This window comes from Orbicella faveolata, unplaced genomic scaffold (assembly GCF_042242905.1).
Source record: "Orbicella faveolata isolate gen_17 unplaced genomic scaffold, um_ofav_v1 contig_35, whole genome shotgun sequence".
NCBI classification, from domain to species: Eukaryota; Metazoa; Cnidaria; class Anthozoa; order Scleractinia; family Merulinidae; genus Orbicella; species Orbicella faveolata.
Genome location: NW_028301564.1, coordinates 3629697 through 3645882, shown reverse-complemented (window position 1 = coordinate 3645882; position 16186 = coordinate 3629697). Strand labels below are relative to the sequence as shown.

Sequence of the window (16186 nt, the reverse complement as noted above, 5' to 3'; positions counted from 1 at the left end):
AGTCTCCCTCGTGAATTCACTGCGATGGGTGGGTGGGGAGGGCGGGGAAAGTGACGAAAATTTCGACTAAGTTCAATAAATTTTGAAAGACGTTTGGTTGTTCTTTTGCCTAGCCACAAATGCCAAGGAGTGGGGAGTTTGAAAAGAAAATATATGCTGGGGTGAATGTCTTACCTTCAAGTACACCCACCCCCGCGTAGCTGTAAAATTTATGCTGAGATTTGACAATGTTATGACGAAATTTATCACCAATAACAGGACAGACGAATAAAAAAAATGAGGTCAATTTGGTTTTTACAATAACAAGACCCCAAAATGGTCCAATGCCGGGAATAAATGAGGGGAAAAGACGCCGTTAACTTGCCGTAAACAAAGAGAAGTGAATTTTATTCAAAATGACGCCAACATTGTCAATAGCTTTTCTCGCTTTTTGATTGGCTACTTAAAGAAGTCCATAAAATCTCTTTGGTTAAAACGTTGATAGTTTGACAGCTGAAAGTTGAACTTGAAAGCTTGCATAAATTAAAGTTTTATCCATCTGTACTCTTATTGATGATAAAAAGGAGCCAATCAGTGCGCGAGAAATTAGACAGTTATTGTAAAAAGTTAAATAGATGATGTTAAAACACGGAAATCATCTGACTCTATTTTGTCAAATTATATGAGATAAGTCACGATTGGATCAAATAAAACAAACGACATGAAAAAAATTCCATTTGGCTACATTCTCTGCTTTACAGTCGCAACGGCCACCTTGGAGAAAGTGGCCGTTGTTGGGCGGTAGGGGTGTAATATGACACCTGTGGTTTAATGGGAGGGGGGGGGGAATGCAACAACAAGCAGAATTCACCCTTTCGCTTCATTTACGTAAAGTCAAACTGCTGATAACCACAGTAACAATTATTGTGCCCTAATTACACATAAATAAATTCTTTGGAATAATGTGACATGTTCTGAAATGTAGCTTCATTCAGACCAGTGGATATATTCAGTAAAAGAATAGAAATCAGGTGAAGGTCTTGGAACTTCACAGACAAGAAGAAACAAGTACACAGACCATAATAAACAAATATTTGCTTTTAATCATAGTTATTGTACCATTTTCTTTAATTCTCTGACCGTACTATGACTACATGTAATTGTGCTTTACAAGCTATTGCAAGACAACTATTTCGCATATTAATATTTACAAGGGTAAAGAAATGTCAAAAAATAACAATTTTAACAGAAAATCAAGGACATGAGATGAGATACCTTACAGTCAGATTGTAGGCACAGAAAGTCTCGAAGTTGCCCTTGAAGTCTAAACAATAGCCTGCAGTGCAAACATTAGTTTGGAGCGGAACGCTATCTAGTTAAAGCGGGTTTTCGATGACGTTATCTTGGATTGTAATTGGATGCTTGACCTGTAGAAGATTGGTGCAGAGGCAGAGTGGCGGATGGGGGTGGGGCACTTAAAACATTTTCGTTCCTCTCCCCCTCCCCCCTTGCCCATTTTTCCACTTAACACCTACTCCCTCGACAAATATTTCATTGCACCAATCCTCCACAGTTACCAAATCCAAGATAGCCGCCTAATACGAAAATACGAAAATGTGCACTCACGTGCCCAAAATATGCCTGCACTGCATGCTATCTAAACAATTTAACTATTGCTTGCAGAACACGTGGACTTGTTTTAGTGACACTCTCAAGGATTATAGTCCACACCTACAAGTTTATGTATTTTACACCAAAAAATAATCAAGCATAATGTTTCTTTTGAAGAGCAACATGCACATGCACGATTATTTTCTATAGACAACAATTATGGGAGAACCAATCACAATCGTGGATTTCCAATATAACATGCTGGATGTCTACTAATATCGATTACAAGCCCTGCCCCACTCCAGCTACATGTATTAACCAACCAAAACCTGACTAATGTGTATCAACCCAAGGTTTATAAATCTTCACAATCTTTCGATTGTAAATACTCGCACCTGCCAGAGTCTTACTTCTGTCAATAAAAACTTCATATATATATGGGATTCTATGGCTCAGGTTATTCTACCATTACTTAATCTACTTTTTATAGTTTTACAGTCTGAATTTAGCGACTCTCAATATTCAGTTTATTCCTTGTGACTTCTGTCCAGAACTACGGAGGCTAGTCTGACGAGTCACCTCCAGCTGCACTCGCTTCTTGCTGACTAACCAGCTCTGTGTCACACAGTTCACATTTTGTCTTACCAGGCTCATTAACCAAGGTACACATTGGACATACATTGCGCCCCTCTTGAGCTTCCACTTCCCGCAGTGTATCACATCCCAGGCATACCAACACCTGAGGACCATTTATCATGGTGCACTGCTGACACTCCCAGGGGGGCCCTTCTTCTTTCTTGGGCTTCCTTGTCCCCACCTTGGGTTGGGGTCTCCGATTTCTTGACAAGTTTGACACAAAGCGATGCCCATTTGGATTCTTGCGGCACGACCAAGACATGGATGCACAAGCTGGGCAGAAGACACGGCGACAATGTTGGCATTTAAGGGCGGCATGTGCGCCAGGTGTCTGGCAGTTGGAATTTGAGCACTGGCTCCTGACTTTAGGTGTCCATTGCTGACTGTCCAGACTGAGCCCATCAGTTGACACATGTGTCTGTCCGTGGACAGGTAAGGTACTGCTGTCTAAGCTGAGTGATTCCTGTGGACTGGAAACTGTAAGACTCCAGTCATCATTTGCATTTGGTTGTCTTGTACTTTCATCACTTGTATCTGAAAGCCAGTTTTAAGCATGTTTAAGAATAGAAATGTTTGCCAGTATGTGAGAACAAGGTGTGGTAATCCAGAAGTCTAATGTTCCACAAATATATCAAACACAAAAGACCATGTTCGACCACATCTTTAAACACCGAGAAGAGAGTTGAGAATACAATGTACACTAGAGTATTTTTGACGAATGTTAAGGTTTTTGGAAATTTGGTCAAACACTGTCATGAGTGTTTGATATATCCTCTCAATTGAAACTAAAACTAAGGAGAAGATGGAGAATTAAAATCGTAAAAATCTATGCTAATTAAGATCAGATATCCAAACACTGTCATGGTCATAGTTTCCTTTGTTTAATCTTGATGAATTACTAATGAGCTTGAGAAGCCCTGATCACTGTTCACATGCCAAGTGCTTCCCGCTTTTACATTACAACAATTTTTATCAGTTACTAGCCATGTGTATCTTTGGATATCATTGATAATATTTGTATCATACCTTCTGAATTGGTGTGATTAGCAGCTGCTTCAGTTGCTCCATCTGTCAAGGAAATGGCATCCCCTACACACAAAGAAACATCATTACATTTACACAACAAACAAAATTTTAATACATGTAGTTTTTCTGAACCTTTCAGAACCTCTCATGTTTCTATATAAAATATACCGGCATAAAGTACATTTGTAAATCTTGTGCTCATGGAACTTTTCTGAGGTTAAAATGTTTTTAAAACGTAATGTTTTTGGCAGTTTTACTGCTTTTCTTTAGGCACCGTAGTTCCAGATCAATATGGCAGACTGTGTTGTTTTTTTGCGCCCACAATCTCAATTTTATGTTGAAATAATAGCCTAACCACAGGCAGGCAGTTCTTGATAACTTTTTCAATGACTGTTAAACCCCAGTTTATAGGTGTACAGTATCACAGTGGCACATGGTTAACAGACCTTCTAAAGTTGCTGTGTGTTACAGCAATTATTGCTCAGCCATAACACTTTGTGGTAACACATCTCACAGATAGAACCAAATGAATATTATTGCATTGTGGCACAATGATTGGTTCTGCCAGGTCAGTCCAATGCCACACTCACAATAACGTATTTTATTATATAAAAACCAATAAAATACCAGGTGAGCACATGATATCTTCACATGTGAAAACATCACCATTACTATGGTTACTTGATAAAAGGCGCCTTTCGCAGCGAAAGTGAAATGGGTTGGGATTTCACTGGTGTTTATATATTATATTATAACATTACATGGCCACTTGAAGATACAGAATTTCTCTTCTCGTGTTGAAAAATATTTCACTCGTTGGCTGCACTCACTTGTGAAATATTCTCAACACTCGAAGAGAAATTTTGTATTTCTGCATGGCCATGTAATATCCTCTATTTAGTTGGTCAAAAAATCAAACAGAAGTGGCCAAAGCTTTCTGAAGCAATATCAGTGAAGTGAAAATAGTAATATTGATAAGATGTTCAGCAGCTAGTCACACATGTGGAAGTAGGTCAGTATTGAGCATGTGACTGTTAAGTATCTTTATGTTGATTACAAAAAAATCTCAAACAAAAAAACAAAACTTTTTGCCATGTGATATTTAAAAAAGCACGCGTCTGTTTCACAAATCCTCTTAGTTGCTTCCAAAGATCACTTCAGCTTTCATTCAGGAATGTGTCATTTATTTACTGGCAGGTAAATGTATTACTAAAATTAAAATTAAAAATAAAAAATGTGCTATTTGACTGACCAGTGGGGCTGAGAAGCCGTAATCTGTCTATCTCTTTTTGCAGCTCATCCAGTAGACTTGTTCTTCTTTCTTCATTGTTTCCAGAATCTGTTTGCACGGTAGGCAATGTCTCCCCTCCTACCGCTCCCTCAAGTTCACCTTCACTCTCGTCATCGTCATCATTGTCATTAGCATTGACGTCATTTTCTTCATCTTCCGAATGAGCAGAGGGACCATCTAAAGAATTGGAAAACGATGTTCACATGAAGATCAGATTTTTTATTAAGTTAGGTATATACAGTACAACAGTCTACAATAACCTTAATTACCAAAAACAGCAATTTTCATTGCCAAGTGAAAATAGTATTGCCTCAGAAAGCTGTATTGGTTGCAAGATAAAGTGAAAATGGTAAGTGGTAATTGACTTTCATCATTAAGAAATAAAAGACAAGCATGTGAGTTTACTTATTAATAACATAATTACAGCACAAACAAACTAGCAAATTTGGGATAACTCAAAGTACATTCTACATTCTTCCAGACTTTTTCTTGAAAGTGTGTCCAACAAGATAAGTGAACACAAAGGAATCAATCATTTTCTGTCTCGAAATGCCACATTAAATCAAATCTCTATAGATAGGCATAGGTTATACTGATTGTAGCATTACCCTGCGTTACTTAGTTTGGTCATGTCATGAGTCATGCGCGGTATGCTTAGTGCCCACCTCATACTTTCAGTTGTCAACGGTGCTCCATTACACTACCATAGCACCCAAAGTTCTTTAGAGTCTTATTGTATATTTCTGGTTTCCCATGCATGTTGTTTGCATGTTATTGTGCCTTCGATTAATTAAGCTATAGTTAAGTTTTAGTTGGTTATTACATCCTTATTTCAGTTTTTATGTGTTGCCCCATGTTAAAGATCACCACATTTAATTTGACGTCTTGGTGTGATGTTTTGATGTATGGATCGCCTCAGCTGATTAACCTGTCACCGTCATACAGATGTTGGGAGATTTTTTCAGTACTGAGTACCACCTTTCTCTAAATACCAATTCTAGTTCTAATCAGGAGTTTCATTAACGTTTTCAGCAGGAGTGCACAGCTGTAACTGGTTATCACAGGCGGGCAAAACGTTTTGAACTGAACTTTGTTATAACAAACTGTTTCCACTAGATGGTCAAACCAGGCAGGCAAAATCACCCTCACGGTCAGTCAATTTGCCAGGTGCCCATCCCTTAATGAAACCCCTGTCTAATGCTCACCCATGTCCTCAAGAGCTGACTCAGAGCTGCTATGATCAGAACTATCAGCTTCATGTACATGCAACTCAAGGGCCGGTCTGTTGTCCCATGATTGCACTGTCAAGCCAGTATGAACAATTTCCTCTAGCCCTTGTAACAAACTTGCAAACAGAGGGTGATCCCTATCTGCACGAAGATCTTCAGTCTGTGACTCTGCATCATGACATATCTTCTTCTTTGACAACTCATGTTTGTTCAGCCCAGCAAAAGGGTTCTCTGGAAACATCATAATGTAAATATTTTTAACAACAATATTAAATAACATGGAATGCAAGTAGTTGATGCTTTTGGAACTGACTATTTCAACCAAAAACCAAATTTCACAGAATTGATTGACACATCCCTGTACAGGTGTATCTTGTCATATGCAGTTTCAGTGAGACAGTGTCTTTTGTACCATCAAGTAAGCATAAATACCATAAGACACATCAATGTAAAACCCAGACAAACAACAACAACTATTTTGAACGTGCGAGTGTACATTTTCGTTTCAGACTGCCATCTTGGATTTGGTAACTATGGAGGATTGGGGTGAGGAAAAAATTTGCCGGAGTAAGTGTGAAGTAGAAAAAATGGGCAAGAGGGAAGGAAAGGAAAATATTTCAAGCTCCCCAACCCCCAACCCCCCCCCCCCCCCCATCCCACCTCTTCGCCAACCCTCTACCAGACAAGCATCCAATTACAATCCAAGATGGCGGTATCGAAAACCTGGTTTATCAAGCGTTCTGTGCCAAAATAAAGCCTGCACTGCAGGCTAAGCTACAACTGACTACTGTGAAGTCATTTTATAACATCTCAAGTGTTAATTGATGTTTTTTTATCAAAATGTTGCCACAAAATTATTTACTAGAAAGTTTGCCTATAACATGTTCTCATTTTATAGCATACTGCTTGCTGTTAATATTACATTATTAAGTACCATAAAATGCGAACCTTCTTTAAATGAACCAACCTTTTTCACCGGGCTTTAGATACCTCACTTCACCAATTTGAGTCTCCAGAGTGCAGGCAATATCATACTCAAAGTAATATGTGAGATTGTCTACTTCTTGAGGCTCTAGTTCACACTTCTCCACAAGAGTCGACACCTCATCAACAAGTTTGTAAATGTTCTGCTTCTCATCAATCAAAGCGCTGTCGTTATCCTGGTACTTCTGGATCATGGAATACGCCAAGTCACACTTGTTTATAATTTCTGACATGAGACTAGACAGTGAGAAAAAAAGAACAAGTTTCTTACTTTCTCAAAACTGTAAAATTTATAGAATTTTGCAGAACATCTTAATTTACACAATAAATTTACCATCATGATGACTTGGTTCAACATCCTCCTTACAATAACCACTCCATTTCTAATGTTCACCACCTTTGAATAAGACTTTGTTAACTTGCACCCAGCTCTACTAATAAGCTCCTCTACATCAATGAGAGCTCCTATTTCATATTAAGCACCCCGTTCCGATTAATGCTTGGTTTGTATGTAAGTCATTATGGCATCAGAGATCTTCCACGGTTTGTCTACAGTCTCTGACTCTCTGAGATCTCACTTTATTCTAACCTTTACCATTTAAAAGAACAGATCTTGTAAGGGCACTTTCCATTCAACCAAAAATTCCAAAAATTTCAAAATGGGGACAAATGGTATGGAAATTTTCTGGGAAAGGTTCAAGAAAACCAGGAATTTAAGGCTGGCATGCTGAACCCCTCAGACTTGTTATACATGTATAGTCTCACTCACTATGTGTTTAAGCACCAGCACCAATGAAAATTCTGACTCTCCTGAATATTAGGATTATAACTTTTACCAGCCTACAGTACTATTAATAACCAGCATTTAACTCAAGTCTCTGTGTTATAAAAAACCTTGGACCTGAATAAGTTGCTAGTCTACTGGATGTCACACCTAGTTACTGCAAGTTCTTGTCTGCTCATTTCCAAATATTGTTTAATACCAGTTATACCTTCTCTCGATGTTATTTTTATTATATCTAAAAACAACAACCAACAATGCCTTAAAAAGTCAAGAAAGCCCTGGGCTGGTAACAGAGATTTTAAAGTTTAACAAATTTGTAACCTGTCAGGGTGTATTGGATTTTTTGGGCCTCGGTGCCTTATTTCTACAGTGCAAGACGAAAATGCATGGTAAGCGAGCTAACCATAACTACTTAAGCCAAACCACATGAATGGTATAAATAACATAATAGTAACCCTTCTCATAAATGGCTGCCAATTTAAAATTCTTTTGTATGCATTTAAATTAACCTCTCTAACCTTGTTTGAGAGTAAAAATTCTTTTGAATTATCAACTTAAAAACGAAGTTAGTAAGGCTAATTTTAATACTTACCAAAGAATTTATAATTAGCAACCATTTATGAAAAGGGTCTATAGTATGCTATTTAACTTAATGCAACTTTGTTTGTACCTCTCCTGCTCATCCAAAGGTTTTGTCTTCCTAGTTGTTCTTTCATCGACGTCGCACTTAAGCATTGTTTCTCGTCTGCTTATGCAAGCTCGTAACACTCCCATGTGCTTGAAGATCCTGTTTCGCACATAATCTTGAGTGTTTAGTATGGATTCCTTTGTATCAATCACTTTTCTTCTAGCTTTCTTGATCGTATCATAATGATCTCCCAATTTCTTGGACAAGCTGCGGAGTTCTTCACGGGTTGACGTAGCAATGTTTGTGGCAAGCTCACATTTATGACCTACATGCTTGCCATATACCTGATAGATACAAAGTACATGTAAAACACACAGCTGCAGAATGAAGAAAGCCTGGAAGCAGAGAGGCGACAGCCCAATTCTTCACTAGGAGAATGGCACAATGATGATGACAAATAAAACAAACTTCCGAAAATATGAAGATTAATTTAACATAACTATATCGATCTTAGTCTAACACCGCCTTCCAATAAGCATCTCTTTCTAATGAGCACTCCATTTTTTGGTAGGCACCCCTATTTCAATAAGTATTCCCATCACAAAAGAAACATTTTCAAGATATTCACATAGAATAGACAGATTAGATGAATGAATTAAGTAGTCTTCTTTCTCATCGTAATGTAATATTGAAGATGCTGACCTGGAGTAATAAAGCAAATGGTGTAAGGACTTTGCAAAGAGCTATGTTGTAAGTTACAGTTCTTGAGTTAAAAAATATATTCTTTGTCATTAAAGCGTTGTCTCACATTCAGATGTGTATGTTCAAACATAAATAACTGCCCTGTACCTAGTGCACTGTCTCCAATTAGCCCCCTCCCTTAAGCTACCAGTAAATAAAATTAACATCGTAGTCAAACCATGAACTTTTTGTACGAAAAAAGTTCATCACCTTGTAAGAACACTCCAAGCAGACTGAATCCACTGGCCATCACTTAACATTAAAAATAATGTATTTTCATGATTGAACAGTAGGGACACTTCTGTAGCCCTATGCTCCACTCACACGAGCAGAGACGGTGAGTGAGTCCACTTCTTTAAAACTTGGCCTTGTACACCTGGCATTAATGAAAACCCTGTATCCCTGGGGGAACTCCCATATAAAAATGACGGGGGTGCTTGTCGTACCTTTTAGGGGTTAAAAAAGCTGTTTTGGTATCTCTTAGGGCGTTCAGCCTCAAGAGGTCCACAGAAGGAACATTTGCGATACCTTTTAGGGTATTGAGCAGAAAAAAATTAACAGGAGGTAATGAGTTGTCTTAGAATTGGTACTTCTCAGGAGTGAAAGACATTTCAAGCCACGCTCACAAAACAGGATCTTTGTACCTCTTAGGAGTTCTTTTCAAAATTTCCAACAAGCACCCCAGTCCTTTTTGCATGGGAGTCCCCCTCTCCCCCACCCCCCACCCCCCCCCCCCCCCCCCCTGGGTGTGCATTTACACAGACCAGGTGTTTATCCAGGTCCTTGTGAATTTTTCCTCATTTTTGACGACTTAACTTTCTGCCTTAACTGTAATACTTTAAGGTCACAAGACACAGACGAAAACAATACTGACTTTGTGACCCATCAATTATATTTAAAACAAGTAACAAAGTTACAAGTAATTTGGACCTCAGTAAGTAAGGAGTAATTTTTTTAACCTTGAATATGACAACAGTGTCGATAAACTAATAATTATTCTACACATACCTGGCAATAGATGCAGATCAAACAGTTATCTGTGTAACAATACACTTTCAGAGCTTCATCATGTTCAGGACAAAGGTATTTGTTCTTTTCTTTCTCTTTCTGAATTCCATCTGTTTGAGCTTCTTCTTTCCCCTCAAGAATTTCAAGGACTCCAAAGTTTTTGGGAAGATTTCTGACAGACTCAAATGTTTTTGGAAATAGTGTTGTGTCTATTTTGCAAGTAGGGCAGCAAATCACTCCAGGGTTTCGGGCTTGAAAAGCTAACTTGTTCAAACATCCTTTAAAGACAAGTCATGAAAAACAGTCAGTCTTACTGTACCAATCTGAGAAACATGATTTCAGCACTGTCTAATTTCTACAGACTTAGCAAATATTCTTTGGTATCCAGTCAAGCCTTTTTGGCTGGGCATCATATATTTCTGCAGAAAATTCATTTATTGAAAGTAATCGCAAAGGCATTGCAAAATGCAACCTGGCAGATGCTCTATTCGAGTTTGGTTTCACTGTTTGTGATTCCAGCAATTTAGAATCAATGGATTTATAATGTAACAACTGAAATGCCCGGTTCTTGCATCTCGTCAATCTGATCATCTATAGAAGTTCATGATACTCCTAAAGGTGATGCAATGACTATTACAACATTATCTTTTATCTGTTGCTGACAAATATAACTGTTTGATAAATTAAGTTCTTTCTGAAACCAGTGGGAAGAATAGCAATACCATCCTTTGCTTCAAAGATGGCCTGCCTCTGTTTTCCCATTAGCACCAAATACTGGGAAACGTTTTAACACAGTCATCAAGCAAATTTTCCATCACAGCCAGAGATCACAGCAAGCAGCTTCAAGTGAAAACTGCATGATGTGCATGTAATGGGACACTGACAAAGTGAAGACATGCTGATGGCCTTTTAGCCAATAGAAATTTTCTGTTTCTTTGGAAACAGGGAAATCAATTTCTCAAAAGTTAAGAAGTCCACAGAGTGAGACCCGCTATTTTTGTCCTTTACCAGACCCACCCCCTGGTGTTTTGACTTGCTCATATCTCCCGTGGTTACTGCGTGCAATTTCGGCGAACTCAAGACAAACTAGAGGGTCTGTGGATGGGACAAACAATTCCTGGAAAAAGAGAAATTGCCTATCGGTCATTAACACAAACACAATACTAAATCTATTTCATTTTACTTCCCGGCCCTAAGTTTCATTTTAAGAGCCTGAAATAGAGACACAGAGCTTTGAGGACGAGGCCAATGCCATAGAAAACGCGTACATTAATTTTAGTTATAACGGTATCAAATTATTCAAGGCAAGCAACATCGGTGACCGACAGTCTGAGCTGCAGAAAGTAATTTCCCTATCTCGTCATGAGTTAAAACTAACGAATCTGTTCTCAAAATTACTGCGATAACCTAACAGGCACCTTAAAGTAGATATATAACACTACCCAAATTGTATACCTGTACAATATGTATGTCCACAGATCAAATTCCTCGGTACATACTGAATCTCGTCGGATTTGAAGTTGTTGTAGCAGACGGAGCAACTTAGCCCTCGCGGTAGTTCTGCCATCGAAAACTCGATAATAGCGCCAATAATATGGAACAAACCAAATTCAATGACTCCTAATTATTCATGGCTGAGGTTTTCGGCCACATTCAAATCTAGAAACATCGAAACAAAGGCAGACAAGGGCAAAGAAACCGTGACATTTCTCAGAACTCGACACTCGAAGTATTTTCTGCGCCTGCACGCCGTCAGTCAGAGGCAACACAAACAAAACCAAGATGGCGGACTAGCAAAACATGGAATTGGACGAGGAAAATATCGAAGATCAAAAGCCTCGTGCTCCTTGTAGTGGGCTAAGAAAGGAGCTAAAGGAATGTATTTTAGAAAGTGACTGTGTTAAAAAGGTAAAATTTAAGTGAATACACGCTATTTAGCATGTATTTAGTGTTGAGGGGCAAATGCACACCAAGCTGTAAAATGTACAAATTATTCTGCACTTGAACTGTAATAGTTTTCAAATCTGAAATGTAGATTTGCAGATCATTGTGTTTGCAGTTCTCTTAGTTCTTCTTTAAATTTTTTTGTAAGATTTGGAAAAAAATGACCTGCTTAAAAAGGTAAACGGATCATTTTGTGTGCTTATTTGCATGTTTTTGTACTCTCAAACAAGACGCTGTTAACTCATTTCGACGAGATGTACCAGTCAAGTATAATCAATAATCAGTAACAATCAATAGTAATGAAATTAAATGATTAACTGATTTATTTTGGAAATCAATAGAATCAAAGTCGTGATGTTGACTGGTTTTAGATTTTCATTGATTTCTATTGTTTTTCATTGATTTGTAATTATTGATTCCTATATTTGAAAATTTTTTGTTTTGTTTTTAATGCATCACACGATTTACAAAATATTCACAATAAAGTTTATATTTGGTGATCAGTGAGAAAAAGTGGAAAGGACTGATCCATTTCATTTCCCACGGAAGTGTGAAAATGCAAATGGTACAGTGATTTTCCAAATATCCGCTAAAAATGAGTGCAGTGAAATATCTCTGAAGGTATTCCAAATTTTCCGAAAAATTCCCATTGGAAAGGCCCATTCCATTTGGTTTTCCATTAGAAAAAGTGATTTTTCTATACAAATGGAAAGCATCTCTGATGATTGCTACCTACTTTAACAGAACCACTTCTTGAAACAACCTTAACTGGCATAACCTCTGTTTGTTTAGTATTATTTTCCAACTCTTTTATTGTTTTACGCAGCATGGGATCAAACCGGAAAGTTGTTTACATGCAAATGCAGAAGGTGTTGATGAAAAGTGCAGAGGTGTTCAGCATGCCTTCTTTGAGTGCAAAAGATCATTGGTAAGATAGTAACATCCCCTACTGACATCATTGTTCAGGTCAATATTTCATTTTTTTTGTCAGCCTTTTGCACGTTTTGGTGGGAATTCTGCCCAGAGGGGGAATCCTTGACAAAAACGAAAAGGGGTGCTCATCAGAAATTAGATCCTGTTTTGTGGGTGTGGCTTGAAAGTTTTTCACCCCTAAGAGATATCAATTCTCAAACAACACAGTAAATGATGTTGACTTCTTTTGGCTCAATATCCCAAAAGGTACCATGAAAGCTACTCCTGTGGACCTTTTTAGGCTTAACATGCTGAGAGGTACCAAACCCACTTTTTGAACCCCTAAAAGGTACGACAAGCTCCCCCCTCCTTTTTATATGGTAGTCCCCCTCTCTCCCCCAGGGAATTTTGGTTCCTGGCCTGTCAGTGTAAAATGTAGACTGCAGACTGTAGACTGCAGACTGGAGGTAACATGCTGACTGGGGGCAGGGGATGCTTGTCTTCTCCTTAGGGATTTGTTCATTGCAGATTTTGATATCAGTTGGTATGTTTGGGTGGATAGTCAGTATTCTTAACAATCATGGTATCATGAAGGTTTGCATGTGAAGAAATTAAAAGTAGTTTCCTACTGCATTGCATTGGTGGTCAAGACCAATTTAGCATAAATAACAACCAGAAATGTCTCCTTTAGGGTCTTATCCAAATTTTTGGACTAACTTCCCCAGCCCTGCCACATGGGAGTCCCTCCCTGTTCCCTTAACAGTTTAGATTTACTCTCTTTACAGGTGGAGAGAGGAAGTTTAAAAATTGTGCCTTGCCTAAGAATACAACATGAAAAACATGGCCAGTGCTCCAACCCTGACCACTTGACTCAAATTTATTCCACATGGCTACAAATTTATTCCTCATGGCTGAAAATTTATTCTGCATGGCAACAAATTTATTCTGCATGGCTACAAATTTATTCTGTATGCTATAAATTTATTCCACTTGGCTACAAAGTTATTCTGCTTGGCTACAAATTTATTCTGCTTGGTTACGAATTTATTCCGCTTGGCTACAAATTTATTCTACATGGCTACAAATTTATTCTGCATGGCTACAAATTTATTCCGTTTGGCTACAAATTTATTCCTCCAGGCTGAAAATTTATTCTGCATGGCAACAAATTTATTCTGCATGGCTACAAATTTATTCTGCATGGCTACAAATTTATTCTGCATGGCTACAAATTTATTCTGCATGGCTAAAAATTTATTCTACATGGCTACAAATTTCTCCTCATGTTTCAAATATACTCCTTGTGGCTGAAAATTTATTCTTCATGGCTACAAATAATTTTATATTCCTCACTGCTGAAAATTTATTTTTTTATAACTACAAAATTTATTCGTCATGGTTGCATGTAGATTTATTTCTGTTAAAGGATTTTGTACCTTGTCTCTTGTTGGTTTCAGCGCAACTGCATCATGGTTGCAGTAATTAATGATATCACTTAACAGTTCTGAAAGGGTTCAACCTTTCTTTTCTTTTCTTTGTAGCTGGATTTTCGCACCCGTTTCAGGGGAAGAAAGGGTTACTGAGAGTTGACTGCTAAAGGTGGTGTCCTTTGCATTGGCAAGTTGATGTTACAGATTAAATGCCCAGCTACCTTCCAACATCATTAACAATGTTTGCCATACGACATAGTGTAATATTATTGTTCTGATAAATATTTTGTAAAAAGGTACATTTGTTAGATTAGTTTGCGAGCTTTATAGTAAGAAATAGTCTGGTGAAAAATTGCTATCATCAATACGTTCCAAAAACTACTAGGAGTTACGCAGCTCTTTGCACGTATTGCATGCCTATGAGACTACAAACAGTTGTGTGACCCAGCCCCAGTTGTTCAGAATGTGGTTAAGGCTATAAAACAGATAAATTGCTATCTAGTGGATAAATGTTGTCAAGACAAACTACTCCATTCTCTGGATAGTGATTTATCCAGTGGATAACGCCATCCATCCTTTGAATAACTTGCCAGAACATGCAAACTTTGTTTTAAAGTACCGTCGAACCTCCCTAATACGGGCCCTGAAGGGACAGAGCAAAGTGTCCGTATAAGAGAGGTGTCCATATTGCAGAGGTCAGTATGATGATGTCACTTTCAAGTCTCCACTGACAGTTTAGATTGTTTAGTAATTTAAATCAGGCCCAAAAGAGACATTTTGAACATTTTGACATGTTTTGGTATTGGTATCAATTAGTGTCAATATTTGTGTAACCGCCGACAGGAAATGGTACGTACTGCAAATTATCAACACCTGCTCCTTGGATTGTCTGTAATAAAGAGTTTAAATTTGTATGAATTTGCTCCCTAGGCCAGGACCAAGATTTGGTGTCCGTTGTCCGTTTTAAAGAGGGTCTGTATTATAGAGGTTTTTTTAGAGGAAATATATGAGAATTTTAGAGGAAATTTATGAGAATTTTGTACTGTCCGTATTTGAGAGGTGTCCGTATGGAGAGGTTCGACTGTATTACTTTATTTTGTTTTTGAAATGCTATTTGTACTCAGCTAGCAGTAAAAAATGTTCGTTTTGTGATCTAAAAAACCTCCAGGGTAGTCTGATAAGACGTATTGTAATATAATATTAGATTGGTAATTGAAGATTAAGAGGAATGTGTTTCAAAGTCTGAATAGTGTGTGGAGTGTAACTTCAATCAATGAAACAAATTTTGCAATAAAGTACACTTGCAATAAACGAAAAGGCAACTGTTTACCTTGCCACTTTATTTGTTTTTAATAATGTTCACAGTAAAAATGTTCTTTCTTTTTCTGGTCTGAAAAACCTTCAGGGGAGTCTGATAAAACACACTTAAATATAATGAAACAAATTTTGTAAATTATGAAGTACACTTTCATTAAATAAAAAGACAACTATTTACCTTGGTAAAATTGTCTTTGCTGGACCAGACGTAAATCTACTGTTATTGCTTTATAATTCTTTCAAACGTTTTACATTCTTTCGGACTGATTTTACCAACTTCTTAGCCTATCAGGAAAGCTAAAAATGCATACGAATTTTGAAGCAACCGAAGAAACAACTAACGACTAAAAATATCCCAATTTTAATCAGCCAACTCTTGGATACTTTCGGGGGTTTTTTTCCGCTATTTTCGTGATTGGCGTGATTAAATTTGACTGGCTTTCTCGCCAGTTGACCTGCACCTGTCTTTTTTTAGCTCTATTTTGATTCGTTCTCGTTAATTTGTACCTCTTTTGTTCTTAGGGCCAGGGATATTGCTCGTGTTGTTCACCTATTGCTTCGATTGGCCAAATACAAAGAAGCTTGTAAACGGTACAGGTCGCCCCTTTTCTGCATTACCGTAACTAAATTCGCAATTATCCAATCAGAAGCCACATCTACTGTCCT

At 37.8% G+C, this 16186-nt stretch overlaps 2 protein-coding genes across 2 annotated transcripts; one reads left to right on the top strand and one right to left on the bottom strand.

The window, feature by feature from the left end:
- Positions 1-1062: 1062 nt before the first annotated feature.
- On the bottom strand, positions 1063-11673 carry LOC110048673 (uncharacterized). Its single transcript, XM_089273074.1, has 8 exons — positions 11373-11673; positions 9918-10195; positions 8211-8512; positions 6740-6993; positions 5749-6003; positions 4505-4720; positions 3253-3315; positions 1063-2760 (listed from the first exon to the last, which is right to left on the bottom strand). Exons 1-8 carry the CDS (start codon positions 11482-11484, stop codon positions 2153-2155), a joined length of 2088 nt encoding a protein of 695 aa, XP_089129200.1. The 5' UTR covers positions 11485-11673; the 3' UTR covers positions 1063-2152.
- Positions 11674-11681: 8 nt separating this feature from the next.
- Positions 11682-15530, top strand: LOC149102683 (cytochrome c oxidase assembly factor 5-like). The gene is made up of 3 exons (XM_089273075.1): positions 11682-11825; positions 12688-12789; positions 14315-15530. The coding sequence occupies exons 1-3, from the start codon at positions 11718-11720 to the stop codon at positions 14354-14356; spliced, it is 252 nt and encodes an 83-aa protein (XP_089129201.1). The 5' UTR covers positions 11682-11717; the 3' UTR covers positions 14357-15530.
- Positions 15531-16186: the final 656 nt, after the last annotated feature.

Bases quoted from the DNA above. Each gene is read 5' to 3' on its own strand.
- LOC110048673 (XM_089273074.1), bottom strand. From the start codon at position 11,484: ATGGCAGAACTACCGCGAGGGCTAAGTTGCTCCGTCTGCTACAACAAC. The intron at 8,513-9,917 runs GTATGTGTAGAA...TGTATCTATCAG, and splicing joins TGATCTGCATCTATTGCCAG to GTATATGGCAAGCATGTAGG. The intron at 6,004-6,739 runs GTTGGTTCATTT...TGATGTTTCCAG, and splicing joins TCTAAAGCCCGGTGAAAAAG to AGAACCCTTTTGCTGGGCTG.
- LOC149102683 (XM_089273075.1), top strand. From the start codon at position 11,718: ATGGAATTGGACGAGGAAAATATCGAAGATCAAAAGCCTCGTGCTCCT. The intron at 11,826-12,687 runs GTAAAATTTAAG...TGTTTTACGCAG, and splicing joins AAAGTGACTGTGTTAAAAAG to CATGGGATCAAACCGGAAAG. The intron at 12,790-14,314 runs GTAAGATAGTAA...TTTTCTTTGTAG, and splicing joins TTGAGTGCAAAAGATCATTG to CTGGATTTTCGCACCCGTTT.